The sequence below is a fragment of the Rissa tridactyla genome, chromosome 7 (genome assembly GCF_028500815.1).
Source record: "Rissa tridactyla isolate bRisTri1 chromosome 7, bRisTri1.patW.cur.20221130, whole genome shotgun sequence".
In the NCBI taxonomy this organism is placed as follows: domain Eukaryota; kingdom Metazoa; phylum Chordata; class Aves; order Charadriiformes; family Laridae; genus Rissa; species Rissa tridactyla.
This window is the reverse complement of record NC_071472.1, coordinates 33274534-33302435: the sequence shown is the minus strand read 5'-3', so window position 1 is coordinate 33302435 and position 27902 is coordinate 33274534. Positions and strand designations below refer to the sequence as shown.

Genomic DNA, 27902 nt, shown 5'->3' with positions numbered 1-27902 from the left:
CTGCTATAAATATAATAAAGCCTTTTATTATGTCCATTAACCATGGACATGTGTGCTCCAAAAGTTTCCTGACACGCAGTCATTTGTGGCTTTTTAATTATAAACAGAAAAAAATCTACCAGCAAAAGAAGACAGCAGACTGGAAGTGGATTTTTATGTGTGTGTTTTGAGTATGTTCTCTGACAGGCTGATGGCACCCACACCCTCCTCCTGATCCCAGGCGTCAGAAGACTCTCTGTGTGTGCACATACGTGTACATAAAAAGTTTTTTTTTTAATGCACACTTATGTACATAAGAACATAAAATGTTGCGTTACTGGCGCAACAGATCAGTCTCGGGTGATACAGATTTGTCAGCCCCCCAGGGGGCTGATGCAGGTTTTCAAACCCCAGTAACACCCATCAACTCTTTTTTCAATATGCAGATACGCCCCCTCCATTTTGCAGACCTTGTTCCACTTGAACTCAGCAGAAAAGAAAAAAGGCCCAGTAAATTACTTGACAAATTAAGTCATATTTATTGAATGCGTTTTATTTCAACAACCAAAAAATTCTAACAGCCTAACAATGCACATAAGTTAAAAATTAATTATCACTTAGTGATAACAAAGATAAAGTTGATTTACATGGAAAAAAGAACATTTACAATATGTTAATCCTTATTCACATTGTTGATACCGCAATAAAACACAATTTGTTTTTTTTTTATTTTTTATTTCACAAAAAAGGCGGAAAATTGTGCTTTGTTAAGAGGCACTACAAGAAAAGTTTCTTTCTCCAAATAGATATTATATGATGGATATTGAATAAATAGACATATATGCATTGTAATTCGCAAAGTTCTGGCAAGACCACAGGCTAAAATGCCCACAGATTCACTTAGAACCACTGCAAAATTGGCAGTGAAATTAAAAATAAAAAGGCAAGACTCAGCATTGAAAAAATACCTAATAAAATTTTTGGTTGAAGTGTAAAAGATACCAAATGTTGATGCCATCATCAGATGAACAACCTTACGTAGCTTGGCAAAATTCAGTTTCCTTTCAAATGTATGGAGTGATTTCAGCTACAGGATAAGAAGACAGTTTTGAAAGAGTAGCTCTGAGAGAAACATAAAGCAGCGACCGTTGAAATTCTGATTAAAGCTGCAGCATACTACAGAAATAAAGGATGAAGAGCAAAAGGGGCATTAAGTAAGCAACCCACCATCATTTTGCAAAGGTATATGAAATTTATGCAGAGATACTCTTATGTTTCAAACATTAGTTTTGAAAAAAATCCCTTAAAAACTCCAGAGGTTACTGAGCAGCTAGAATTAGCTTGTATTGCAACGTCTTCTCCCTGTATATTGTCTGTTCTGAGTAAGTATCTACACATAGAGGTTTGTTTTTCATTTTTAACTCCTACCTTTTATACCTTTCAAATATATAAATAGTATTAACAGTTATATTACATTGCCTGGTGTAGTAAACAGAAAGTAACTTTCAAAGTGATATTGCATGAGGTCTTTGTCAAGGTTACATGAAAAGCCCATGTGAAAAAAGGACGAAAAAAGCCAGGAGCCTTGTTGGTAGGGTTACGATTTCGGTTTGAACAGGCGTCTGAAATCAATCCAGCTGCATGGGTAGCAAAGGTGAGGTCTTGTCTTGGAAATCACTGCAGGGAAGTGAAACTTAAATGCTACTTGGTGTCTCTTTCGACACGATGCCTCAGGATGGGTGGACGCTATAGTAGATTGCAGCTTTAGTGCTCATGCCATCGAAGAGTCAGTCGGTATTAGCTCTGCTTTATGTGGGGTGGCTGCTAGCTAGGGCACTGCAGAACCCTGCGACAGGGGGCTGCAGCCTGGGGGAACCCGCGGCTGAAAACACTTCATTTCACTGGCACAAAATGCGTGAGACGGAGGAAGCCCAGCTAAACCAGAAACACGGGGGAGGCTGGCGAGAAGGGCGAACGGGAAGTCAGCAACGCAAACCCTCGGGCTGTCAGCAATTTACCTGGACGGGATTGTTGGGATTGTGCCATTTTGTGTCCCAATGTAACTTTACGCTTGTGTGTGTGTGTGTTTCACCTCAGTATAAACAAAAAGCAACAACAAGAAGGAAGCTTATAAATTTTAAGATCTGAAACAGAGAACAGGTAAATAAAATCCACAGTAAAATGTGGTTCATAGTATGAATTCCATACATCAAATCTCAACACGTTATCTTTCTTCTCTTTCTATAAAGACCTCGTTAGCGGACAAGTCTTCTATGCACTGAATTACAGTTTTAGTCATTTTGCATCCCATGAAAATTCATCTGTTCACTACGGAAAGGAGACTGTCTGGAGAGTGGAACATGCTGTATCCTTTTAAGTGTGCATTGTGTTTAAAGTACTTTAACTTACTAGTTTTCTTTTTAAGGTGCCCTGATTTGTTTTTCCATTTTCTCTCTTTTTTTCCTCTTTTCTTTTTTTGGCAGTGTTGATTTACATCTTTAAATACATACCTCAAAAATTACCCATCAAGTTGCCAGATAGGAAGCCATATAATAATGAAAAAAAAAAAAAAAATCAGGGATAAACATAGAAAATAAATAGGAATTCAAAAATAGTCACCACACCCTGAGAGCAGGCGGCAGTTTATCAAAAAGCCAAAGCAACTCATTGTGAAGTGGTTTTAATACATAAACAAGTCTCATCTTTAAAGAACTCATTTCACAGTCTATACTTTCAGGTTGTAAAGTTCCGTCCCATGCAATTTTAATATATATATATTTTATGTAAATATATATATATACACACAAAGTTGTAAATTTTCCTTCACTGATTTCATAGGACTTTTTCTTCCCATTTACTTGCTAGATGTCCCTTTCATAAGTGCAAGATTAATGAAGGCATAATCCTATGTGATTACAATGATTACTTCAGTCAAATGTAGGAAGTGTAACACTCGAGTGTCTGTGTCAAGGCGATGTCTGATCGGGCAATGCTGAATTCATTCGGTTTGCACATGGATCATGCGCAATGCAAACAAACAAACAAAAAGTAAAAAGAGGAAAAAATTAAAAATAAAACCAGAAAATCCTTGGAGCAATGTATTGCTTTCTGCACTCCTATCTCACATTATCTCTGGTCGATGTCCGCTGGAGCCGCCTTGCTTTTGTCGGGGTTCTCCTCCTCAGGCTCCACTTTGTACATTTCCTCAGAGCCCTCCTCACTGTCGTTCTCCTCCGACTCCGTCAGCAGCTCCTCATCCTTGTACTCTGCCACGTCAACCACCGTTCCCAAATGCTCTTTTAGCTTCCCATGGTGCTTTACGTGGTAACGTTGGTTCTGGAAGAATTTGATGATGGTGTGTTTGGGGAGATCCAGCTGAGCAGAGAGGGTGTGGATGGCTTCCTGATCAGGGTAGAGACCCACATCGTGGATAAAGCTTTGAAGGATACCTAGAGCTTCCAAGGAGATCTTGGTACGGGATCTTGGCTTTTTGGCACAACTGTCCTCAGCGGGTGGAGGAGGAGCCTCTTCTCTAGGTGGGGAATTCTCCTTCGCAGGCTGGGACTGCTGTCTGTGCAGCACCTACAAGATCAAACAGACAGAGACTTCATGTACATGCTGACCCCCTCGGTGCTTGAGATAAGGGCACTTGTACAGGGCTTTACACAGGGTCTGCTTTGTTTTGGTGAAGAAAAGTACAAATTAATATTCATTTTCCATTACCTTTCTTACCTGTAAGACAGCTGCGCCAGTAACTACAGGCTGAAAGGAGAAAGTGACATAAAAGACAAACGATATAAAATAAATATAAACCCACAAAATAAATAAGAAATACAAAATGCAAGTAATTAAAAGAAATAGGAAGCAGCCAAAATAAAAATTAAGTCAAAAGGTCTCATGGTCATGATGACTGCCCAGCTGTGCCGTGTCGGACAAGTCATTCTCCCGCTTTGCTCCTCTTCCCCCTCCTTGTTTCCTCTCGTCTTTTTACGCTAGGGACTCTCACCTTTTCTACAAGATGCCAAGTACCACAAAGGCCTAGTCACACGTGGGGTTATCAGGTGCTACTTTGTTATGAATAACGATTTGGCATTAAAATCCATCACAGCTACTTTATGGAAGAAAAAAAATGAAGAAGTGCAGAGACCTGTTAAGATTTCCCTTCTATGAGGAGCGACATCATAGCCAGGTCAGCTGCCTCACACAGCTGGCTTTAATGTGTATCTTGAACAGATTTCTCTGTATTACATCTGTATCAGTTTCACTAGTTGAGGAGTTCTGAGTTCAAATAATTATAGCCCTCAATTCTGAGAAACCCTCTGGGCAAACGCGTTTTTCAGTCTTGTAACAGATTTGCACCAGCAGTATCTCCTTTGCGGTAAATTTAAAGAAAGTATACGTAGGTCTTAATCTTCCTAACAGCCACTTAAAATAACTAAGAAAGGGCCTTGTGCAGCCCTTATTCCAGGGGAAAAAATACCTGCTCTGAATTGTTAGAAATACAGAGGAGCTCCACGTGCTTTCTTTAAAACCAAATCTATACAAGAGAGATTACAGGCAAAAATCCCCTACAGGATTGAGGGCCGTATTTGCCCAGAGGTTTCTTCAGAGGCAGGGAAATAATTATTAGAACTCAACACTGCAGAGCTAACAAAATCAATATGGATAAATATTTCTTTCCACAAACAAGAGTGAATTCTGGCTCTTCACCCAAGAAGAAAACGTCTTTGCTGCAAACTAACATCCAGAAAATCAACCCTACATTAAAGCTCTCTAAAGGTAAAAAAATAAGGATAAATGATGAAAATGTGCTGAGAACTTGCACTGAATTTTACACACATACCGAGCTCCCAGTAAAATGCTACACTAGTCAAGTTATTACAGGAAGAGGGAAGTCCACTGCGGAATATCAGCCTGTTATGCAAATAAATAAAAAGGCTCTGTGCCGAAGAGGCCTTTATTCACTTCCTTCATCAAATGTTGCTGTCATAGTAATTTATAACATCAGTGATCTCCAATCACAGTTTTTGAAAAGCACATCAAAGTCCCCAGCCACTGCCCACCGCACACGTGTGGCCGAGGAGCTGAACCTGGAGGAGATGTGGTGAAAACAACCGGACCTGCAGCATGGCCAAGGGACTGCCTTTCTTCTGCTGCCCCTGATGCAGGAGGTGGCACTCGGCCGGCCCAGAGGGGCTGCACCTCCCGCTCAGCACCACTCACGGCAGCAGGACCCAGCCCCACGTCCCCAGAGCCTCGATGAGCAGCGGGCGCCTGTGCGAGGGTGTGCGTGTGCAGACACACAACTGCACGTTCCACGGCTGCCGCCGCCGCAGAGCAATGCTCGTGACAGTGACGGAAAGCACCTGAGCGAGGAGGCAGCTTCACGGCAGCTCCACACTGTCAGCTAAAAGCAGGTGGCACCACAGGCAGGGCTTGCCGCGCTCCTGGCAAGAGCTGCTGGTGGGCAGAAGCGCTGCAAACGTTTCTCGGTGCCAATAGATTCATTTTCCTCTCAAGCATGTAAATACTCAGGGTGTCACAGACGTGGAGCTAACCAAGGAGCTGGGGGAAAGGAGAAGCTGAAATGGAAATGACGGGTATTCTGGTTTATGTTTTATTACATCTCTTGTAATAAAAAAGCATAACATTCTAATGAGCTGAATCGCTCAGCTGCTCTTTGAGGATTGTTTTTTGTCCATGGGTTGTTTTCAAAGAGAAAGACTGATGTTTTCAAATAGACGGGTTACAGAAAGACCGATGTTTCCAAACAGTCAGGTTACAGACAAGGGTCGGATCCGTACCTGCATCGTCAGGGAGCACTGAAAGCAGCAGAGCTGGGATCGCTGACACTAGCCAAGGACCCAGCCCCATCAATTTGTCAAACAGCCCCTACCTACATTATCTCCCCTGTTGTGCCCTCTGGTCCTGTCCCCTGACACTGTAAGGCCCAGAGCAGTCAAAAATAAAATGATTTAATACCACAAATAAACTGCCAGGGAATTTACAGACAGCGTCATATGAAAAGCCTCAAATAGCGTTGCTAATCAGAAGCTGAATTCAAGTAGCAGCTAACAGAGATAGAAACACATCCAGAAAGAGTGTGAATTACTCAGTTCATTCTTGTTGGAGTTGGAAGTAGGCTTTTTTTTTCCTGTTCAGTTGACAAATAGCATGAGAAATGATCCAGCCTGAAAAATGTTACAAGACTTCCAATCAAATATAATGATGAAAAAAATCCAACAACACAGGATCAGCAGCAGTAAAATGTTTAATTTGAAGGAGATGAAGAGATGCCTACAGCATCTATAAAGCAATCAACCAAAGAGAGGGCTGAGAGCGGGAGGGAAAGAATAATTTTACTTAACCCTTCCTTTTCTGGAGTGACCCCTCCATCCTCTCCAGAAGAGAAAACACAAAATTCAAGGGTTATCAGTGTAAAATATTAGAAAAAGATTGTAATTTTTTTGACTTACTGTTTTCCTAAATAACACAAAACCCTAAAGCCACTCTTATAAGATAAATCTCATGATTTCACTAACTTCTGGGGGCTTGCTCTGGATTCCCAGTGGCATTAACAAAGGATTTCAGCAACACAACACTACCCATATACAGAGAGATGGATAAATGCGCAGAATTTCCTTCAGGTTTCATCTGTGATCACTTTTGTATTTCCTTCTGCTAATATGGGCTATTTAATACAAAAAAGCATGCTCTTCTATGGGAAACAGATCAACTGTTGAGACACATGATACAATACAAAATCTAAATTACCTTTTTGTTAAATATTTGTTTTGAACTACATTCGTAAAACACACTGGCCGATTTGGACAATTTGCTTACTTCATGTCCAGCTCTGCACGCCGCGGCCTCACAGGGGAAACTACCAGTTTCAGATTTTCTGATTTTGAGGTCATTATTATGCTCTTAAATCTGCAGGTAAAATTTCCACTGGCTTCACACACTGCTGCGCACACTCTGCCACAACACTTTGGTTTTGGGTCAGTGCTGCTCTGCTTCTGTACTGCAGAGAAGGAAACCCCACTGATGTTCCGTGATTAAAGTACAGGCTGCAGTGCATTTTCCAGTGCAGATAAACCCCCCAAATGATGGTCTGACCTACCACGAAACACCAGGCCTATGGTGGGCTTCAGAGAGAAGGGATAAAAACAATGGCCACACTCAAGCTTTCCTTTTGCCAAGAAAACTGGCGCCAGACTCGGAAGGGTGCACATCCCAGCACAGGTGCACTGTGCCCTCCTTTCCCACTCCCCTCTCCTTCCTCCCTGCCCTTCCCCACCGCTCCCTAGCCACAGGTGGGGCAGCTGCCTCTTCCTCCTCCTCCTCCTCCTCCTCAGCCCCCACCATCTGGACCTGACTTCCCTTCCCCTCCCTCCTCACTGACTCCCCATCTACTTTCAAATCAAATGTGAAGATATAGATTTCCTTCCATGCCCAAAGGACTTATTTTTTCCATCCCTTCAAGAGATTTCACTTTTAAACTCTACAGGCATGGCTGCATTCTCAGCGCTTCAGAACAGAGTGGCTTTAGAAGATGCTGTTTTACGAAGGTTCGTTCAGGTAGACTTTAACCTCACAGACAAACTTATTTTTTCAAACAAATTAACCAGCTCTGGTAGAAAACTTGCAAGAAAACGAATATGATGGAAGTTGACTTTAAAAGATAAAGTGACTGGTCTTAAATCGCACTGTACTGAAATATGATTTGAAGGCCACAATGAAAACCAGCTGGAAGCCATGTGTAAAATATAATGGTACATGCCTACAGGGAAGGAAGTGAGATATTGAATGATTAAGTTTAGGGGAGTACATAATGTAGTGTATCATTACAGGAGTGATCAGGATTACTTGTAATAAGCTAAGGGTTTGTGGTCTTTCTAAAATCCAAAGCCAAGAATTATTGGGGGGGAAGGGATCACCGCACTGCTTCACATGTATCTGCTCCCCCCGTCTCGGGACGCTCCCGCTGGAGAAACCGGACTTGGGCAGACTGGGGCAGCCGCGTTCCCGCAGAAAAGAGAGGTGAGCGAACCCAAACTGAATGATGAACGTCATGTAATTGCCGTCTGTGTCTGCACTGTATTTAATTTTGGCTGGATTCACTATCCTGCTGATGTTTGTTTCCATTTCCACCCACTTTCTAGCTAGAACTAGACACGTGAAAATGGTGTGTGGCGAAGGGGAGCCAAGCAGGACGCCTGAGCAGGGTACACACACGCCCTCGGGCACCAACTGCAGCAAGGCACCGGCTGACAACACCCGCCCCGGGAAATGCCACCTTTCCTTGCCTGAACAGCCGTTGCAGTGGATTAGGAACAGGAACTGCATTTCTACATGAAAACCCCGAGCTCTTTTGTTCCGTAGCGTGGTTCTGCTCTTCCCTTTGCAGACAGGATTAGTCATGTGAGCTCCTTTCCCACCGGTTTTGCTGAGATGATGAGGTGCCCCTTGCTATGAGAAACACCAAAAATGTTATGTTTTTGGAAAACAAGACTGTGCATTTGGAACAGAGACTGCCCTTATTGACCAGACACCACCTTCCTCTGGGCACTGACAGGTACCTCGAGTGGCGTGTGCTGGCCAGTACCGATTCTCATAACCCAAACCCACACGGAGCAGAGTGGAATGGATTGGCCTTCTCTCCGCCACAGTGGGAAGGGGTCTCACTTTTCAGCTTTTCTTCACATTTACATTGCTCTCGTAGCCAGCCATGACACTGTATCACAACAAGGACTTTTATGCCAAAGTGTGCAAGTTTTTAGCCAGCTTAAATAGCCCAAAATAAAAGCCAGAGAGAACGCCTGCACTTTACAAAATGTAGGTTCAGTTGCTCTGTTTGGTCCATCTAACACCAGCCATCTACTACATCCCCTACAGGCCTTCAAGAGGAGTCAGCAGGATTTACCACCGAAGAGGATTCACTGGGTGCTTCATGTAAGCAAGCCCTTTGGGCAAGCTCCTTCCCAATGACCAGCTGAAGTCAAAGGGAGGGCAGAGGACAAGCCTAAACAAGGTGGTCAGCTGCATTTTACGGAGACGTGTAGCTGGAATATGCAACACTTCACCTCTGAAAGCTGAGAGCTGCCAGGCAGTGCCTACCTATCACGTTAAGAGTTTACTTAAGAGACAACCTCCATCACCTTGCAAAGATACCTTATACCTAGAAGGAGGCACCGTCTGTCCCTCTTAGCAGCTCTTACAGGAATAATCTGCGGGAGATTATCTGTTCAAACAACCAACCTTACACTCGCTACTCCCAGTCTCTCGCAGTCTATCCTCGTATCCAGAAATGTGCAAGAAGAGAACGCAGCAAGCTGCTGCCATGAACAGGCTTGCACCCTGACAGCCCCCCAGTCCGGGGCTCACAGGGGTAAGAGCATTAATTAGACACAATCACTGTGCCAAGACACTTTACAGGTTTCCTAGGAATGTCTGTACAAGAAACTGTAGCAGAAGTTACAATTTGCACCTGTGTTCATTTCTTCCCTCTTAAAAATGTAGTTGTTAGACTACTCTTTTTTTTTTTCTTCCCCCCTTGCAAAAATATATTCATTTAGGTAAACACTGCAGCACTAGTCGCAGCTCCAAACGAAGTATTTTCTTTGGGCTCATTCTCACAGTGGTGATTTCACACCTTGACACCATAAAGCTGTGTTAAAGACTGTGGTTTAGTTTCCTTGCTTTTCTTGGATTATACAGTATCCTAAGGTCAAAACTCAGGAAAATCCAAAACTGTTATTAAAAAAGAAAAAGTATCTATGAAGTGATGACAAATTGCAGACTACAGGTGTTAGATTACATTTTGACTCCAGGCAGGTTTAATATACTTTAGTTTCCTTTTACAATTGCCCTTAGCAGGTAGTGTTATCGGTAAGGGATTTAAAAAAATATATGGTACTCAATAAAAGAAGACCGTGTCAAAAGAAATCAATATGAGCGTGCAAAATGGTAGGAAGTCTGACATGGGTAAATATGTTCACTTTCATCCAACTTCAGTCTGAGCTTCTTTTAATTTTGTAGCTCAAATGCTAGCCGCACACGCTGTGCATTTTCCAATGCAGCTTGGTAATTGCTTCACAAGAGTAAACATCGTTATTAGAGATAATTATAATACATGGTTGTGATATGATGTACCCACGTCTCACGCAAGCCAGACCAAATCAGCCAACCGGAGCTGGTGGCTACAACAACTTGGAACCCAGCAGCCCTGGGTCCTGTTCAGCTGCAAAGACAAAGCAGTCACACAGTGAAAAAAAACAACCACCAAATATTCACCCTTTATCTGCTACTGACCACCCCTGGGGCCAGAATATTGGATCAGACAAACCCCGAGTCCTAAACCTTTCAGCTCGGAGGTACAAGTCACTCTCTGAGCCACGCAAAAGGGGCGTCAGAGAGAACCACGAGGAGAGAAATGAGTTCCACAGGGAATCTGAAGTCAAAGGCAAGTTTGGTTTCCAGGCTGGAATGCGAGCTGGTTGAAGCGATTCAAGTCAACATCTTTGGAGCACACTCGCCACATGCTTCCCTTTGCTTTAAGGCGGTCGCCTTGCTTAAGGGCAGGAAATAGGCAGTGATCTGAAAACATGGCAAGACACTGAACAAACGCCCAGTCTCTGAAAGCGTGGCCCCATCCTGCAATCCTTCTCCAGGGCCAAACTCTCAAAATCAGCCAAAGAGGTGACTAAAAAAACAACAGGAAGAAAGAAAAAAAATCAAAACCCAACAAAACCTTCAGTTGTGCATTGCTTTGGCCACCCCACGCAAAGTAATAAGCATCAGCAAAATGCAATTAATCTCAAGTTGAAGGCGGGGGGAAGGTGTCTCCCCCCCCCCACCCCGGCACACACTGGTCCCATTAATGCTAACAGGAGCTTAGCTTGCATCAAAGAGCAAATACACCACAAAACATTTTTAAGAGCTATCATCACTGGAGATAAAATATAAATTACAGCCTGATTACACGGCGCTGCTAAGAGGCTACATGTGCAGCGTAGCTCGCAGTGACAACTGGAGATGACCAGATAACTTCTGGACAGTTCTAAGGTTACCCTAAACCATCTGTGCGGAGGAATCTTTCCTTGTCTTTGCTTTCCTTTCAAGAAGCCGTGGCACTGCTGTCTGCACAGTTGTTTGAAGAATGTTTACAAATCAGCTTGACAAAGAGGAAAAAAAATTCTGCCATCACTTGACCACAATCATGATCTTATTCTTCAGTAATGCGTGGTTTATTTCCCTTTCCTGATCTCTGTTAATAGACAGCACGTGCCTACACAATAGCCACTATTTTGTCTGTATAATGTTAAAAAAATAAATCACAAAACTCTGACAATGCAGAGCAGTGTCCCGGTGTTTCCTGGGGTAACGTCTCTCCCTTGAATGCTAACTCAACTCTTCCCACAAAAGCACAGGCACAACTTTCATTGCTGTGCAAGTGCCTGAGAACTGGCTGATTTTATGGGGTAGCACAAATGAGCTCATGCTGATGAACGTTAGTGGATTAGCTCTGAATTTCCCATCTTTGGCTGGTTTAAGCCAGATTCTTAGGTTTTGTGCACAGTAACTGCGGCCAGCAGTGGATATCCCTTTCTCAACTACCTGGCTGCAGCCTGGGAGGGCTGTCAACAGCTACTGCTCAGCCCACAGGTGGAGCCGGCACGTACCTACTGCATAAATACGCAACAGCCCAGATTCATTCCGGCTTCTGCTGGCACAAACCAGGGTGCTGGTGACAGAGAGGCCGACGTGGCCAGGAAGCGTTGCACAACGCCGCTGCAGACTCTCTCCTGAAGGCATTGGTGATGGATGGCTCCATTGTCTGGGGATGGGGCACGGCCAGCACAGCTGGCACGGGGGCTGGCTTCCTGCGTCCCCCGGCAGGCAGGCAGGCAGGACTCTGCTGGCCTCGAAGAAGCCACGCAAGCCTCTCCTGCCTGTAACCTGCGGTAGCAAGGCAGCCTTCCTTTGCAAGGGAAAAAGCAACACCCCCGTAAAGGTTCACGCGGCCCTTCTGCATGGAGATGCTAAATGGAGTCCCACTCAAGTGGGACTTTCAACATCTGCATGCGCATCGAGGGCCACAATACCTTCCAGTTAATGCTCACCTTCTTCAAAACAAGGCCATGAGCTTTGTGGGACTCTGACTTGCCCCTTCCGTGCTTTCTCTTGCAGCCCTGGCAAGGCACGCTGGGGTGCTATGGCACGCAGAGGCCAGCTTGCCAGTTTCCAAATAGCGCCTGAGCTTGGTTGTGGCTGGAGGGAGGGTCTGTCAAAGATTTCGGGTCGATTCTGAGTTTCCCCATCCCAACCCTGACAATCCTAATTAGAGCTGGCAGAATGCCACAGGAACTAAGGAAGCTACAAAAAGGCTTTTTGGTTTGCTTTTCTGCAGACAAAATACTTCTGGTATCCTCTACACTTTCTTGTTTAATTAACACTACACATGTTCTCCTTTTCTTTCGAAAATCAGAAGAGTGTTTGTGGGCACTGTGAGCACGATCTTCCCGTACAAGCCCCAACCTAGAGCCATGCTTAAGGCCAAGCTTGAAACCCCTAACTATGGTGGCACGAATGGCGCCACTATAATCATGTTGTTTTCCAGTTACTCAGATCAGGAGGAGGCACTGCATTATTTCAGGAAGGATATGTTTGGATTAGACACTGGATTCTGGGGGGAGAGGTTGGGGGGTAATTATTTGTCCCATCAGACTGTTTTAGGTCCTTACAGATGGCTATTTGGGGTTCCAGGAATACCCAACTGTACTGCTAATTTTTACAATGGGGACAGTTAGAAGTCAGAAGAACCTGACTGTTATGGTTAGTGAAAATAGTACATTTGTGCTGATAAAACACTACTCAGCATGTTTTTTGCTTTCTAGATGTAACCACCAATGCACTTAATAACAGGACTTGAGCAAACTATACTGTGTGAATCAAACACATAAAAGTATAAAGATTCCTTTTTTTAGAAAGCAAGTCTTAAAAAGTGCATTATAATCAACTACCATGGTAAAAGGCAAAATATCCAGCATTACCACACACGCAACTGGCATAATGTGCTTTATTATACCCTTAGCTTGAAACTGGGTAAATAAAAATCAAATGACCAAAGTACAGTCTCCCGCACAGATTAGGGCACTGAGGACAGGAGGCCTCGGAGAATTAGATCTGAAAGCCTTTGTCTTCCTGATTACACTCTGGAAAAGGTGGACACATCTGGAAAACCGAGGAAGCTACGCCAGTGTTACTGCTCTCCGTCTCACTGCTCTGACCAGAACCTATTTTATAGCTTCTGGATGCTGGAAGAAAAAGCCTTTACGGAAAGTAAACAGCACCTGCAGTTTATATCCACAGTGCTGGAAAATATGCAGTTGTGGAAAATATGCAGTTGTTCATTTTTAATAAAATGGTTTAATATATGGCCAGCAGGCAGTATTAGGACAAAGCAAAGGATGACACTGTTATGGCCCTGGGATGCATCTCTGGCTTTGCTGCTGCCTGCTGTGGGGAGCTCTGCGGCCGGCTCAGCCCGTGGCCGGCCACACACACATCATCGCAGGGGTGAGCTCACGCCTAACACACGCCTGCAGCCTGCGTAGGTCTGCGCGCAAGGAGCCCCAGGCGTTTGCTAGAAATGCAAAACGCCATTCTTTGCTTCATTAGGATTAGGATCGTGTGGCATTTTTCAGTCAAACATCTCTCTTTCAGTCAAAAATGTCGACTGAGTGACATCAAAGTATTGCCTAAATAAAGTCTACTTTGCCAAGCTGTTTGCCTGGGGCAGTGGGGGGGTGGATATTCTGACAAAGTTCAAGCAGCTGTTCAGGCATTTTGCATGAAACAGCATATTCTGGTTGCTTTTATTCAGAACAACTTTTGCTCTTCGAATTCTTCCTATTTTCCTTTAAAGTATTATGTTGCTCTAAACTGCCACAAACCTTTTTTTTTTTTTTTAATTTTAACTGGAAATAATAATTTAAAAAGCACCAATATATTTTTTTCTGTCAGTATTTCAGAAATGTCAGCAACCCCTTACACTCAGCGCAAGCACTTCTATAGCTCTAGGCTGTACCACCCAAGGAACAGAAGCTCACAGCCATCTATCTACCCACCTACCTCCTTCACCGTCAGATTTACAAAGGGTTGTACTGATGGGAGCTCTGAAAGAATGAAATGTAATGCAGTTTATAAAAGGAGCTGGATGCGAATCTTTCCTATCTCAAAATCCAATAAAGCTTATGATTTTTATTGCATGTGGGAGTCCTTTGGTCTATGTAATACTGATTAGCAGCTTGGCCAGTAAGTCTGATAAAAACAGAAAGTACTTTCGAATATATTCTGGCCAGAGACACCTGGGAGTGAAGCGTGCATGTTGCAGCTGATGGCCCCAGGGGCACACACATACCTTGGGATTTCTTCCTTGGTTCTGCTCCATCTCGCCATGGTTTTGTTCCATTCTCTCCAGAAAGAATGACTCCAAGCCTCTCTTACCCTTGAATCTTCTCGGCAAGGAGGCATCGTCTTAAAACTATTCCCCCTTACCTTTCCAACACGCATGAACCCAAAAAATTTACAACCAGGGCTCAGTCAGGGCTCTGGACTGGACTTTAATCAATCCCAAACACGGCAACGCAGCATTCTTAATCCTGATCTCATTTAAACAAGGGAACACCAGGAATAACATTATTCCAAGTCAGCAACGCTTCCCCGGTGCTAATCAAGCCATTAAAAAGGCATAAGCAGTTTGTCTGACGCAGAGGGACAAAGACAACCACAGAAATGAATCAAAACCAGGGAAAAATTAGAGATTAAAAGTAATAATACTCCTTTCAGCAAACCACAGCCTGAATGCATGATAAGTGGCTAAAAGACACAATCACTGCAAGATCTAGAGACAAAAAAAAGTCTCCTGACTGAATGAAACGTGAATTAAACTAGCTCTGGTAGAGGAGCGTTCCCCTGACAGGGCAGTACTCTCTGCCACCGGGAAACCCAGACCCCTTTGCTGCGCGTTAGGGCTGCCACAGGTGATCCCCCTGACCTCGCCCAAGGAAAACACACACGCTCCAAGTCAACAGTTGGAGGGAAAGGAAGAAAAACCCAAACACAGCAGGCTTGCTAGAAGAGCTTTCCATGGAGGTTCCCTCCCCACGTAAGCAGATGGTTTTCAGTTAGTCAGGGTCAGGGACTGCCCGTGTGGTTTCCTGCCTGCTCGCCTTTGTAGCTTATCTAGATCTCATCAAGATATGCAGTCCGAAAAAATTAGAATAGCTAAGTACAGAAATTAAGGAAACTAAATACAAATGAGCCTTGGTTTGCACCTGTGCAGACAAGCAGGGGCACGTGTGCCCGCTGGCGGGATGAACGCAGCGGTGCCGACCCCTCTGCCGGGGCAGCCCCGTCGGGCTGCGGCACACCTCATCTGCCCAGGCCAGGTCTTCTCAATGCCGCTCTGCCTGCCCAGGCACCAAAGCCGTGCCTAAAAACTCTGGGAGACAGCTCGGCTGCTTTGAAAATACCCCTGACATCGGTTGACAACCCTGCCTGCGTTGGCTGTGTGCCGCAGCGTACGCCCGGCCCCTCTGGCAGCCTTCGGAGGGGTGGCACACGCTCTGCACCTCAACGTGTTTTGCAAAGCTGCGGGCAGACGCCGGCTCTTGCGACGCCATGCATGGGAGCGAAGCAAAAATCCGACCGGGAACGTATGCACAAGCTACCATATGGAAAGGGCATTCTCAAATTAAACCCTGAAACCCAGATGAGATCTGAGCGAAGGACAGTTTCACTTAAAGGAAATCTCTGAGGTCAACCAGCAATTAACTGAAAGGTTCTGATTGAATACGCTATTGACTGCGCTTACATCAGACAGCTTCCTGTTTATTATACCTCATGGGCTGTCTAGGTGCCAAGACATCAAGCTGTCAATAATCTATTAATACTAAACAGCTCCTCCCTCCTCGCTCCCCCATGCAAATACTCTCAGGCTGAGAAACTGCACTAAAAAGATGGAAATTTTTGAAGTGAGACGGCAATGAGCTTTTTAGGGTATTTCTTCGCTTGGTTCCAGCTGAAAGTACAGCAACATTCATAAACAATATAACACGCAGTCTATAACTACATGGAAAAAATTGTGTTAAAAAAAATCAGACATGATTGAGACCATATCCTGAAATCTGGCTTTCTTTTCCAAGCCATCTTTAAACAGTCTAAGTTAAATTTAATTAACAATTTACAACAAGGAGAGAGAAGTTATTTAAAGAGAGGCCTACAGGTCCTGAACATTCAGTGTCTGGGAAACAGTTGTATATAAAAAAAAGTTTTAATGAATTTAATAGAGAAAAGCACTTTAATTAAATGCTGTCAAAGAGGATTGTATTAATGACTGCACACAAAGGAATTTAAAGCAAGCCAAGTATATTTAGCAAATAGGAAGTAGGCTTTCAGAGGCTGCAACTATTTATGTTTCTGCCATTGCAATGCATCTAGGAGATCGCGTTGCCAATTGAAAGCAGTTATGTTATTAGATATGATTTTATTTATTATGGATTATTAAAATTTCAAATGCTGCACGGAATACATTTATTTCACTTCTAAAATGAAAGAACAAAGATATTTCCTGCTTGTTCAGTAAGAGGAAAAATAGAAGAGGAAATAAATAATAAATAATAATAATAACTTAGCACTTAACTAGTGAAGTGCTGTCCAGACGGATCTTTTTATGGGGCCTGTTGAGTCCTGGAATTGTAGCGTGTCTCTTTCTTTCTGCTACAACTGGATGGATTCGCAGTTCCTACCGCAGCTTCCCTCAACACAGCACGGAAAGAGGAGCTAGCTCTTCCTCCTCACGGGCAGGATACGACTCCTCACTCTATCCTGTGGTAGCACAAGGGATTTCTGCGATGCTCTGGTATGTTTCAAATCTAAAAATTACCAAAATCCCCAGACCAAGGTTTTCCAGACGTAACCAAGGGACTTAGCCACACAGCTCTCATAAAAGCCCCTAAGAGCTATGGGTCTGCGTTAAGGCTTTTTGCAGAACGTGCTCGCCTTCCTCAACACCCACGTGATGGGACTTGTGGCAGGGGGCTCTTCACAGTCCTCCCGGCCCACGTGCCTTGGATTCAAATGCAGCACATCAAATGGGCATGGCCTAATAAGAGCATAATGCAGAGATCCAAACTATAAATTTGAGAAAAAGCAACTAGAAAATTCGAGGGTGTCAACGTTATATTGTCCTATGATGGTACAAATAGCATGAAACTAAATTTAATCCAAACTGCAAACCGAGGAATGTTTTTTGACAAAGTTAATGAGACGGCTGGGTTTGTAATATCTAGGATATGTTCTGTGATTTACCACATCCTTTTTGCCATATGTAATGGTAAGACATTAATAATGATTTTAGAAGTTTCAAACTTCTTATAAGGTCCAGAGGCACCTTCTACGTGCTTGTTTGCCTTGGTTTCTGAACACCAAGTCAGTTAGGCACCACGATGTGAGTTAGTCACAAATTACTGGTTTTAAAATGTATTTATTTGTACTCAATGTAAGATTTTTACCTTCGTGAAGGTAAAAGGTTTGAAACATGAAGAAGTGAGTAGAACTGTGTGAAAAGACACTGGAAAGGAGGCACAAGGGGATCCCTACTTCCTTTCACAAGGTGAGAAGCATCATAAATGGTGAAGTTCCATTTTCTAAATACATTATCTGATTTTTGTTTAAGACTTTTATTAAAGTCATGTGTGATGTGTGTTGAGAATGTAGCCTTTGTTGTTCCACAGCTAGGGATCTTGCAAACAGCTTCGCTTTGTCTGTGCCAAGATATTTTGGAATATTCTTTGAAACACTGTAAGCATAGATGACTGTGAGAAAAAATATGTGCTACTGTACTTCTGGATACTTGATGTGTGAGAATAGTGCATACACACGAAAACATTTCCTGTTTCAATCTGCAATTCCTGTAAAAGTCCATACAAACATGGAACAACATACACAGCATACTAACCCTGAAAAAAACCTATCCCTGCACATGTTACAGTCTCTGGGTATTTCCAACCATTCAGGGGAGGGGAAAAAAAGAAGAAAAAAAAAGTCCACACCAATGAATTTCCAAAAAGACTGGCCTGGGGTAAGGAGACCGAGCATCTCTGCCCTGCTCTGTCACAGCCTAACTCCCAGCACTGCCCAGAAGCTGCACAATTTCCTTGGGGGATGCTGTGGAACACAGGAGGAAAAGCAGCTCACTCACTCTCGGAGATATCTGAGGGACAAGCAATGTGTTCTGGTAGCACAATACAATCTTGTTTCCCTCCCCATGTAATTTTTACAATTGCCTGTCTGCACAGAAAGGCCAGCTGCAATGATCCAGGGCCCTAACTTTATCCTGAGATTTCTGTGACGAGCCCAGGAATAAAATGTTCCATACGGCCAGAAGCCTATACACATTTACACATCTCTAAAGCCTGATATTATCATTTGCGTACAAGTGCAAGGGACAGGGAGTATTTAGGGAGCACTAAAATGAAGTTAAGAAGGCCAATATTTTTAACTGCAAAAATTTTCAAACGTAAATGGAACAGAGGCTCATCTAGTGGCTTTTCAGCCTTCAAGATTTGCCTGCTGCCAGCCGGCAAGCAATTCAAAGGTTATGTGAATTTACAGAGCTTTATTTAGCAATCTTGCTCTAGATGTTTGCTCATCCTCAACCTACTACAACTCTTTACAACACTGGCAGCTTAACATTTACAAGAGGGCCAAGACTGGAAGAAATGAGGGCTAAATCTGCTCAAATGGCGTGTGAAAGGCGAAAGGTTCAGACAACAGTGACTTGTCAGAGCAACATCAACAGAAACCACCACCCTGCCAATTACTGCCAACTCTCCGCAGTGCTAAATCCGCACATTCAGATTTCAAGCAAAGTTTTTGCCTGGACCATCCCCCCACAGGCGCCGGGGCAGCCCAAGCAGAGCTGCTCTGGGGCAGCACAAGCCACTGTCTGCCTCAAAGGGGGCAGCCCGTCCTACATGACAGCACAGGCATCCTGTCCAGACATCCCAGGGGGATGGCCTTTACCTCCGCTGCGCTGGCAGGACCCTCACGGTCGTCTTTGTTGTAAGAAGCTGGTGAAGGAAAACACTTCAGGGCTCCCTCGCTTAAGAGTCCCACTTCATTCTTGCCCTGTCCTCAGTTGATCCTGGACCAAATGAAAGCTGTCCCAGAGCAGGTGGCACTGAGGTGGCCTCACAGTTCCAGGAGTCTGAACAAATAGGGAAAGGATGTACTACTTTGACAAGACTACACGCGCCACCTTAGAAAAAAACAAAACTATCCACTTTACTTGATCTCCCATTTCTAGGGTTAAATGGAACAGTACTAAACCTAAACTAATTTCAGAACAGAAGCAGTTTTCATTTAATTGGAAGTACACTCCCCACTATCATTTCAAGGGGAATCGCAGGCTTAAAGTTAATAAAAATCTGCAGCACTTTTCAGCCACATTAGATATCTGCACTAAACAGAAACAGCTGAGAAGGCGCAGTAGGCAGGTTTGGCTATAGCAGTCAAAGCTCAGCGGCTTTCCACTGCAATTGTAGTAACTATCAATCACAAGAAGCTCTATCGGACACCTCTGAGTTGAGTGTAAAGTTGCATCTTGTCTGATATGTGCTCCTGTTGCCTTTGTCAAACCACGTGCAAGGCTCCTGAGCTACTGTGTCCCATCAGGAAAACGGTGTGCACCAAAAGGAGGGAAAACCGGAGCGCACAGACACAGCGTTTGTTCCAAAACGCAGCGTGTCTGGCTGCAGGGCACGGGTACTGGAGCAGTATGAGAAGGCAGTTCAGAAGTGGAAGAGAGTTTTGCATCTGCTGCTTCCTTCCAAGAGAGAGAGTCCCTTACCCCACCCAAAAGCAGACACACACACGATAGAGATAAATGCTGAATGAGTGGCATTTGCAATATATATTGCCTTCAGCTTTAACACTGCACAGAAATAGAAGTTACATAGTTTGAGATTTTTTCGGTGGTTTTTGAATGGTTTAGATTGAAAGGAGATACTGAAATTGACTGCTATTGTCTAATTTTGATAAGAGAGAGAATGGAACTCCAGATAACGTTAATGACTAGAGGAAGACAGATATTCTCCACTCACAAAATTCACAGTTCTTGTTCTGACATACATTTCCCCCTGTAGTTCTAAATCAAAGACAAAATAAATACTCCAACTGCAATCCACCCAAACCAAATCTCGGAGAGTTTTGAGTGGAATGGACAAACCTGCAATACAAATATCTCTGAAAGTCCATCTGGGCTTGCTGAGCATAAGTTGTCTCACCAGTCTTGACGCCCCTGTCTGAGCAGACATCACATCCAGCCACGGAATAAGGAGCTGAGGGAATCAAAAAGCAGTAGGTACTGACCATCTATGGTCTTTCTTTCGGGTGCAGAGAAAGGATCAAAAAGCAAAACTATCAGGGTGCAGCCATTAAGAAAGACTCACAGGGCACACCATCCCCACAAAAAAAATTGTCTAGATAAAACAGTAAGCAACAAAGTCGGAGAGTTGGCATGGTTTGGGAAGGCAGTGTTTGTCCAAGCCTCCCAGACAACTCAGTCCGCATTTCCAGTATGTGAAATGCCCTGCTGTAACCCGCACAAACACAGCAAAAACCCACTGTGCACATCATCCTATAGATCATTAAGCACACCATGCTCCCCTATGGAATAACACAGTTTTGCTTCACTTATCATCTATGATTGCCTAAGTATTATTAATTAATATTCTTTTTTAAGTAAAGAAATTGTAAGTCTCACTGTTTTTTCCATCTGGATGCTATGCATTGCGTGACCCATGAACTCTAAGACGTTGTTTAGAATCAGATATTTCATTAGGAAGCACTACTGTGGCATTCATTCCCCTCTCTGTTACTTCTAGAAAGAGAATATGAAATTAGTTTCATTGGATTGCCATTGCCACTTGCTTTGACCCATTTTTACAAGGGCTCCATATTCTGCTGTTTTGTATTTCATTGTCATTTCTAAAATATTTGTTCCCTTCCATCCCTCACAAAATGACAAAATTAGTATTTCATTTACTTCTGTGGTATGTTATTTTCCGCATATTTAAAGAGAGACCACAATGTTTGCAGTGAACACAAAATACAAAAGAGCTTTCCTACAGCTTTCTGCTATGCCTTCTTTTATTTACTAATGTTCCTCCATGATTTACGATCTGAGCTAGTATAAATTGCCAGATTTGCCTAAATCAAAGCTTCAGGGAAAAAAAGGGCGGAGGGACATCATTTTAAAAAAAGTGACAAAAGTAACAGTGTATCAGAAAGCATGCGAAAACCATTCCTGTTTCTTTAAAGTCAACATTTGGCTGCTCTTAAATAAATATGTACCTACCAGCTTCAGCAGAAAATGAAAGGCAAGGCTTCCCTGCTCTCTGAATAGTGGGTACTTCGCTGCAGTGGTGGCTCGTTACTCCAGAGAACCGGCTTATCCACCCCAACACTCCAGAGACAACAGCTTGATGCATCGTTTTCCCAACTGAGTCAGGTTTCTCTGCCCCAGCAATTAACAATGAATTAGCACTATATTAAAGTGCCAGGCAAGATGGTTATTCTCCAGAGTGGTCACCTTGGACACAGCAGACAAATAGTGGGAGAAGGGAGAGAAATTACATTTACTGTGTCCCAGCACGTCTGTAACAAACACCGAATTGCTGGCTGGCAACGGGAAGTGGCTGTAGGCACTTCTCAGCGTTAACACTCCAGAAAGGTCCAACGGCAGTGAACAGCCTGGGAATGGTGGGATTTAGCAGGGGATGGAAAGTAAGACAGGGTCCCCTCACCTCTGCAGGGCAGGAAGCTAAACACAGCAGCACGTACTTTGCACGCAGGCTGTCCCACAGACCTACATGAGAGCCAGGCCAGGCCAGATCAAAGGTCCAGCCAGGATCCCACAGCTGACAGTGGTGGAAGAGGCTGAGAACAAGGCAAAAATATAATAATGCTTCCCGGCATACCCTCCCACCCTCCAGGAACCTGTGGCTCAGGCACTCTGTAAATCAGAGGTGGTGTCCTTGTGGTACCCAGCTAGCAACAACCTCGTAGGTCTTTTCTTCAGTCCTACAGCAGCACTTTGTGATGACACCGCATTGCACAGAACGGCAGGGAGAAAGACACACTTAGTGCACACCTGAATTTCCTTAAAAACCAAGCTCAGCCTGCATGCACAGCAACATGTAGGTGTAGCGTGGATGCTCTGCGAGCAGCATGTGGAGGAAAATCCGCACTCGGGCACGTCCATATGGTCACACGCGGTGCTGCCAGAGAACACAGCCATGTCACAGAGCTCCACAGGGCTCACATTTTACGACTCCTCAGCACAATAACAAATAAATCAAGTGTGCAGGGAGGAATTTCTTGTGCATTGAGCTTCCACTATAGACATTTTTCATTTCAGAAACAGGAAAATATTTGATTAAATGGATTAATATATGGCTGATGCAAAAAATCTAATGGAAGAGAGAAAAAAATGAAAATGTTTCTTTTTAAAGCCCTGAACCTAAAGCTAAACAGTGAGGTACAGGCTAGTAATACCAAAGTGAGGGCAAGAACGTGCCACAAAATAAACAACAGTCCCTTAAACGTCAAGTTGTGTCCAGCTGATCTTCTACAGCACTACAACTGCCCCGCTGTGCACACCCTGCTGTAGGAGGACAGAAACCATACCCAGCCTTGGGGTGATTCCCTCTCGAAAGGTGTGCTCAACCCTGTAATCAGCAAGTGAACTACACAAAAAACATCACAAAGAAACCTTTGCCATTTCCAAGAAGCCATACTGGGGAAAAGGATGAAATTTATCTATCCATTCTCTTTTGCCTGGTCACGCCTCTTGTGATGATAGCCAGGATTTTCTTCCCAGTCCTTCAGTCTGACAGAGGGGCGTCCTCAGCCCAGAGAGAGCTCGATAGTGGTGGCAGGGAGCTCTGGCAGCAGCACGGGGCAGCCTGTTTTCAAGGCTCTCCCAGTCTAACAGCTGGAGGAGCAGGAGACTCAAGCATCAGACACGCGTTACCCATACACACGTCAAACCCATCCCAGCAGAGAGAAAGGCGATGTGGGCACAGAGAGAGCAGAGGTAGGAGCCTCCTGCCTGCTTCGGTGTTCCAGAACCGCACCTGCTGTTATTCACAGCACTGCTACTTGTATTTTCTTCAAAGGACTGTCATCTTGACATCAAGGCTGCAGGTAAGGGCTTGACTTACAGTACACTTTTCACTAGCAAAGCCTGCAAAGCAAAGTAGGTCAGTGACTGCAGCTCTCGGATGTTTCCACCCCCTGCTAAAATGCAGCCAGGCACCGTGGCAGACATTCTGCACCCGCCACCGCTCTGAGAAGGAAATGAGAGTTGCTTTCCCACTGGACACTACAGAGGGAATTTCAGATAGGCAGAATGTAATTACTTGGCCTGGAGTTCGGCCAGGAGCGGGGCCCGAGACCCCTACCCTTATGTAAAGTGTCACAGAATCTCCAATGACTGCAAGTGTGAGGACCTCAGCTTTACGTCTCTGGCTGCTGTCACTGCTTCTTCATGGCTAATTACCTAATAGTGACCCTTGCAGCAAAGCCAAAAAACAAACCTTGCTGCTTGAAACAATTCAAGTCCCAGAGACCGAAAGCTACACAAAAATTGCTTGGTGCAGGCTATCTTTTGACAGTAGGGAGCAGGTGGACGGCAAGCCTCCTGTGTCTTGCACTGGTAGCGTGCCACTCAGAAACCTACTGGGGTTTTTGGATGGGCAAACATAGCTTTAAAATGCAGCACCCCCAAAACACAAGCCTAGTGTATCAACTGTATACCAGGGTCTCCAGAGTTTTGCTGTATGTAGTTGCCAGCTGGTTCCATTTATTTTTCTTCATTTTTCATATTTTGACTGTAATAAATAATTAATCCATGGCTTTGTAACTTGCTGACAAATACAAATGCATCACATTCCAACGCAGTGTAACGTGTCACTCACAAGAGCCAACCTGCACGATGCAGAAGTGATGTGCAGAAGGCTTTGGAAAGTAGGCTAATCATCAAGGTCACCCACAAGAGCTCAGGGAAACTTTTTCTTCAAACTGTCCCTTAGAGGATATTCCTGCTTGCTGTGAGCACCAGAACTGGGTTAATAAGTTCAAATCTACACAGGTCTAGTTGTCTTCCCACATGTTAGCTCAGCCCTTTACCCTTTTGCAGCTCCTTGCCTCCAAGATCCCCCAAACTTTTGGGAACTTGGAAGACAAAACTTGCAATGTTAACTACTTAGAGCACTTCCCCTACTTAATAGCTGTGAGATCCGAACTCCAGGAAATGCATTTTTTCTTCTAGGCAAAGACCGAATGGAAAGCAAGGAGGAAGTCTGTAGCAGAAGAGACAAAGGAGACTGAACTAGGCAATAATTAAACTGGGTGAGACCAACGTGTTTCAGAAGGGGCAGGACTATAAGACAGAAAAACCTCCCGCCTTTGAAAAAAGGTGACTAGATAGCTGGCAGCAGTGCTAGCAGCAGCAGAACAAGAGCAGTGACAAAGAATAGAGGCTGAATACCAAGGTTCACAGCAAGGGTAGCAAAGCAGTGCAAGCCATCATCAAACGACAACGGGGAGAGCAAAGGTGGGAGGAGGAACTGTGAGATTATCAGAGTCACGCAATGGGATCAGGTCAATGGCACCGAGCGCCAGTGGTGATCCAAAAGGATGGTCTGCTGTGGAAGGCGTCACCTCAGCTTTTTAGATTGAAAAAACATCTCTTGGGCCTCTCTTGACCATCAGCAGATGTCTGGGTTTGTGACATGCATCACTAGTTATTAGGAACACACATAAGGCCGATTTTCTCTTCTAACTGAAGCTGGAACTGCAAAGATGAAAAATCTTGTCGTATTTTCACTTCATTTTCCTTACACATATTTGTACCTATTTATTTCTCATTCTGTTAAGACCTGAGACAAGGATAGAACAAAGGTGCACAAACCAAAAATTCATACTGGTCACAAAGGTTGTAGAGAGGAGCAAAACAATCCTGAGGAAGCTGTGAAATGAAGGCCTGTTCCCTGCAAAACACTCATCGCGGTCATTTTAGAAGTACTTTTAAAAGTTTCAGTGAATATATAAAAACTACTTCTCCATGTTACATTCTTCAAAACACCTGTGTTACCCATGCATGGACAAACTTTCTTTCCTACCGTCCTACTTTTCCTGAAGTGTTATCTGTCTCCTTCTAACAAGAGCACACGTACAGCTGCAGTTGCCCGTTGCCCACCGTTGGGAGTGGGTATCAGGGGTGCTCAGGCTCTGTGAGAAGGAGCGAGTGACTAATTCCCCACTCCTGTACTGCTTCCTAAATAACCACACACTTCTTGCTGTTGCTGAGGAACACATTTGTACTCCTCTAAATGTCAGTAGCTTTAGACAGCTAGATTGTGTTTCAGCCACAACACAACTACTGACACCAGGGGGGCTCTATAATATCACCACTACTGACCATGCTGTTACCGGTGGCATGGATGGTCACATCCCTTCTCTTCAACCACCAACACAAACCTGCACACACACACACGTGCTGCAACATACACACAGTGAGCTCTGAACTTGAGAGCTGTGGCTTGCGTGTGGCCCTACAGACAGATGAAAACCGGTGTATCTCAACCTGCAAAGCAGAAGGAGGCTGGAACGAGTTTCTTCTCTGCCTCTGACATTTGTTCCCCCACCCCGGCAGACACCCTGAAAAGAAAGTTAGTGCTCTGACCTGCACGGGCTCAGGGGTGAGCTGGACAACATGCTGCATACGCTCACTGTGGTGATGTCTGGACTCTTCCTCGTAGATCACATCTCTCTCATGCTGGGGAAGGTTCAGGAAGCGGCGAATGGTGCAGAGGTTCTCCCAAAGGGTGCGGTTTTCCGGACTTGGGTTCTCTTTCCAGCGAAGCAGCTCACACAGCCAGCCCTGCAATGGTGGGGTGAGCACAGTTAATTCACTGAGCACCGAGGAACCAGATGTGAGTGGAAGATCAGCTAGACTTAAATCTCTGTGCTGGAAGTTTCACTGGTCTCATCTCACACAGAACACCCCCTCTCCTCAGCTGCCCTTTGGTCTCAACAAATCCTTGATGTATTATATTTCCTGCAAGCTGGAGAAACAGACGCAACCAGCAGTGCTTAAAAGGAACCAGGAATCACAGCATCTTGTCCCCTGTCACAATCATACCATGTTTAAAATGCTCAGATATAAATATTTTTCCTATAGAAAACCAAAGTTGAAATAAAGGTGCATCTCCGCTTCCGTTTCAGAGCCCCTTTATTTCTTCATCCAAGCAAGAGTAAAGGAGACACAACCCCTGAGGCTTGCTAACAACCCTCATGCTAAGGGCTGCAGCTGCAGGACCAGAGATTCAACCGCTACCAAAAATGTTCATAAGAAGATACTATCAAGTAAAGACCTCCCCCACCTCTGAACCCCACTAAAATTTGACAGCTTTAAATAATCAAATGGCCACTTAGAAGACGCAACCTCACCAAAAGGGAACCCTCTAGTATGTGGCAGGAAAGCAGCAAACAGGGTCCTGCAGAAGTTACTAGAGAGATCAAGATATTGGGTGGAGGTAATTCGAAATGCCAACTACAGATCATAATAATAGTAGATTTTATTCCTGCTATGTTGTTTTAAGGTTAGTTCAAAGTGCCTTCAAAAAGTTACCACTGTCGGAAATCCTGTAGGATCTCTCCACAGGAGCTGAGTGCTCAGACCCCCGGAGGGCAAAGCATGGGGGCTTCAGGAAGAGGACACCGCTCTCAAACACAAAGCCCACCCGAGAGCACAACGGCAAGAGCTGTTCAGGTGAGGACAGCCCCACGTGCGTTGTGTGCGTGTGTGTGACCTGGCGTCCCCAGCAGGTTAACCAGGGACTCTGGCTACCTGGGGGGGGACACAGGCAGCCCCGTCCTGCCTGCCAGCAGCCAGCCCCGCTTGGGGCTGGGGACAGCGGCTCCCCTCCTGTGCCTGTGCGCGGGAGACGCAATGCAAATGACAGAACACGAGAAGATAATGCCGAGGATGCTGTCAACGCGCCTTACTGACTCCTGTCAAAATATTTTACCTAGTAGCTTTATAACCCATCATTTTCGAGCTACAACTCAGCATTTTGACACCATTTTGACAGGCACCTTACAATACCTAGAAGATAGCTTGATCAATGTTAAAAATGTTGGGTACGAGAAGTAGCCAAAACTGTATTTTTCTGAGCAGCGACTAGAGCAAGCTGAACAGCCAGGTTCATTACTGGTCCACGTGGGGGCTTTTTGGTATTGCTTTTTTGTGTAACAACTTGTAAGCCATTGACAACTTCTACCGTGCACTCTAAACCCCGTATATAATATCATAAGCCGTTGTTTGTCTTACTCTCCGCTGTGTCTTCTGCCTTCACCCCCCCAAAAAAGGCAAGATTTGATTATCTCCGCTGCATCAGCCAAGACAGCAACACCAGCTGTTCTCATTGTGCAGCCTCTTCCTCACGGCCTACATGTTAATAACCTGATCATTCCATTTTCTCCTTCAACTGCCGGCTGCAGCACAGCGAAGAGACAAAAACCCAGGCCCATCTGCAGCAGCTGTAGGCACTGAACTGTGAAGCCACCAGGGATTTATAAACTAATCTGTAACACAACACTGCCTTGTTTTTACAAGTGAGAGGCCACATTTGTGCAGACCTGATCTTTTCTTGCAATAAACTAGGAGGGCCGGCGGGGGCGGGGGGCAAGGATGAAAACAAGATATCTACTCATTTACTTAGGGGCAAAAAAAATCTGTATTATATTTTCAAAGTATTTTGACTGGTATTTGGGTAATCTCTCAG

General features: G+C 44.5%; 1 protein-coding gene across 6 annotated transcripts in view; it reads right to left on the bottom strand.

Annotated features, from left to right (window-relative positions):
- Positions 1–565: 565 nt before the first annotated feature.
- Positions 566–27902, bottom strand: part of SATB2 (SATB homeobox 2) — a 137899-nt gene continuing 110562 nt past the window's right edge. For 4 of the 6 annotated variants that reach the window (XM_054209630.1, XM_054209628.1, XM_054209629.1 and 1 more), the window contains 3 exons: positions 25799–25996; positions 3712–3741; positions 566–3561 (listed from right to left, as the gene is read on the bottom strand). In XM_054209630.1, the coding sequence (XP_054065605.1) occupies positions 3106–3561; positions 3712–3741; positions 25799–25996 (684 nt within the window). In that variant the 3' untranslated portion in view covers positions 566–3105. The remainder of the gene's footprint in view (positions 3562–3711; positions 3742–25798; positions 25997–27902) is intronic. The other 2 variants (XM_054209631.1, XM_054209633.1) reach the window with 1 other exon arrangement.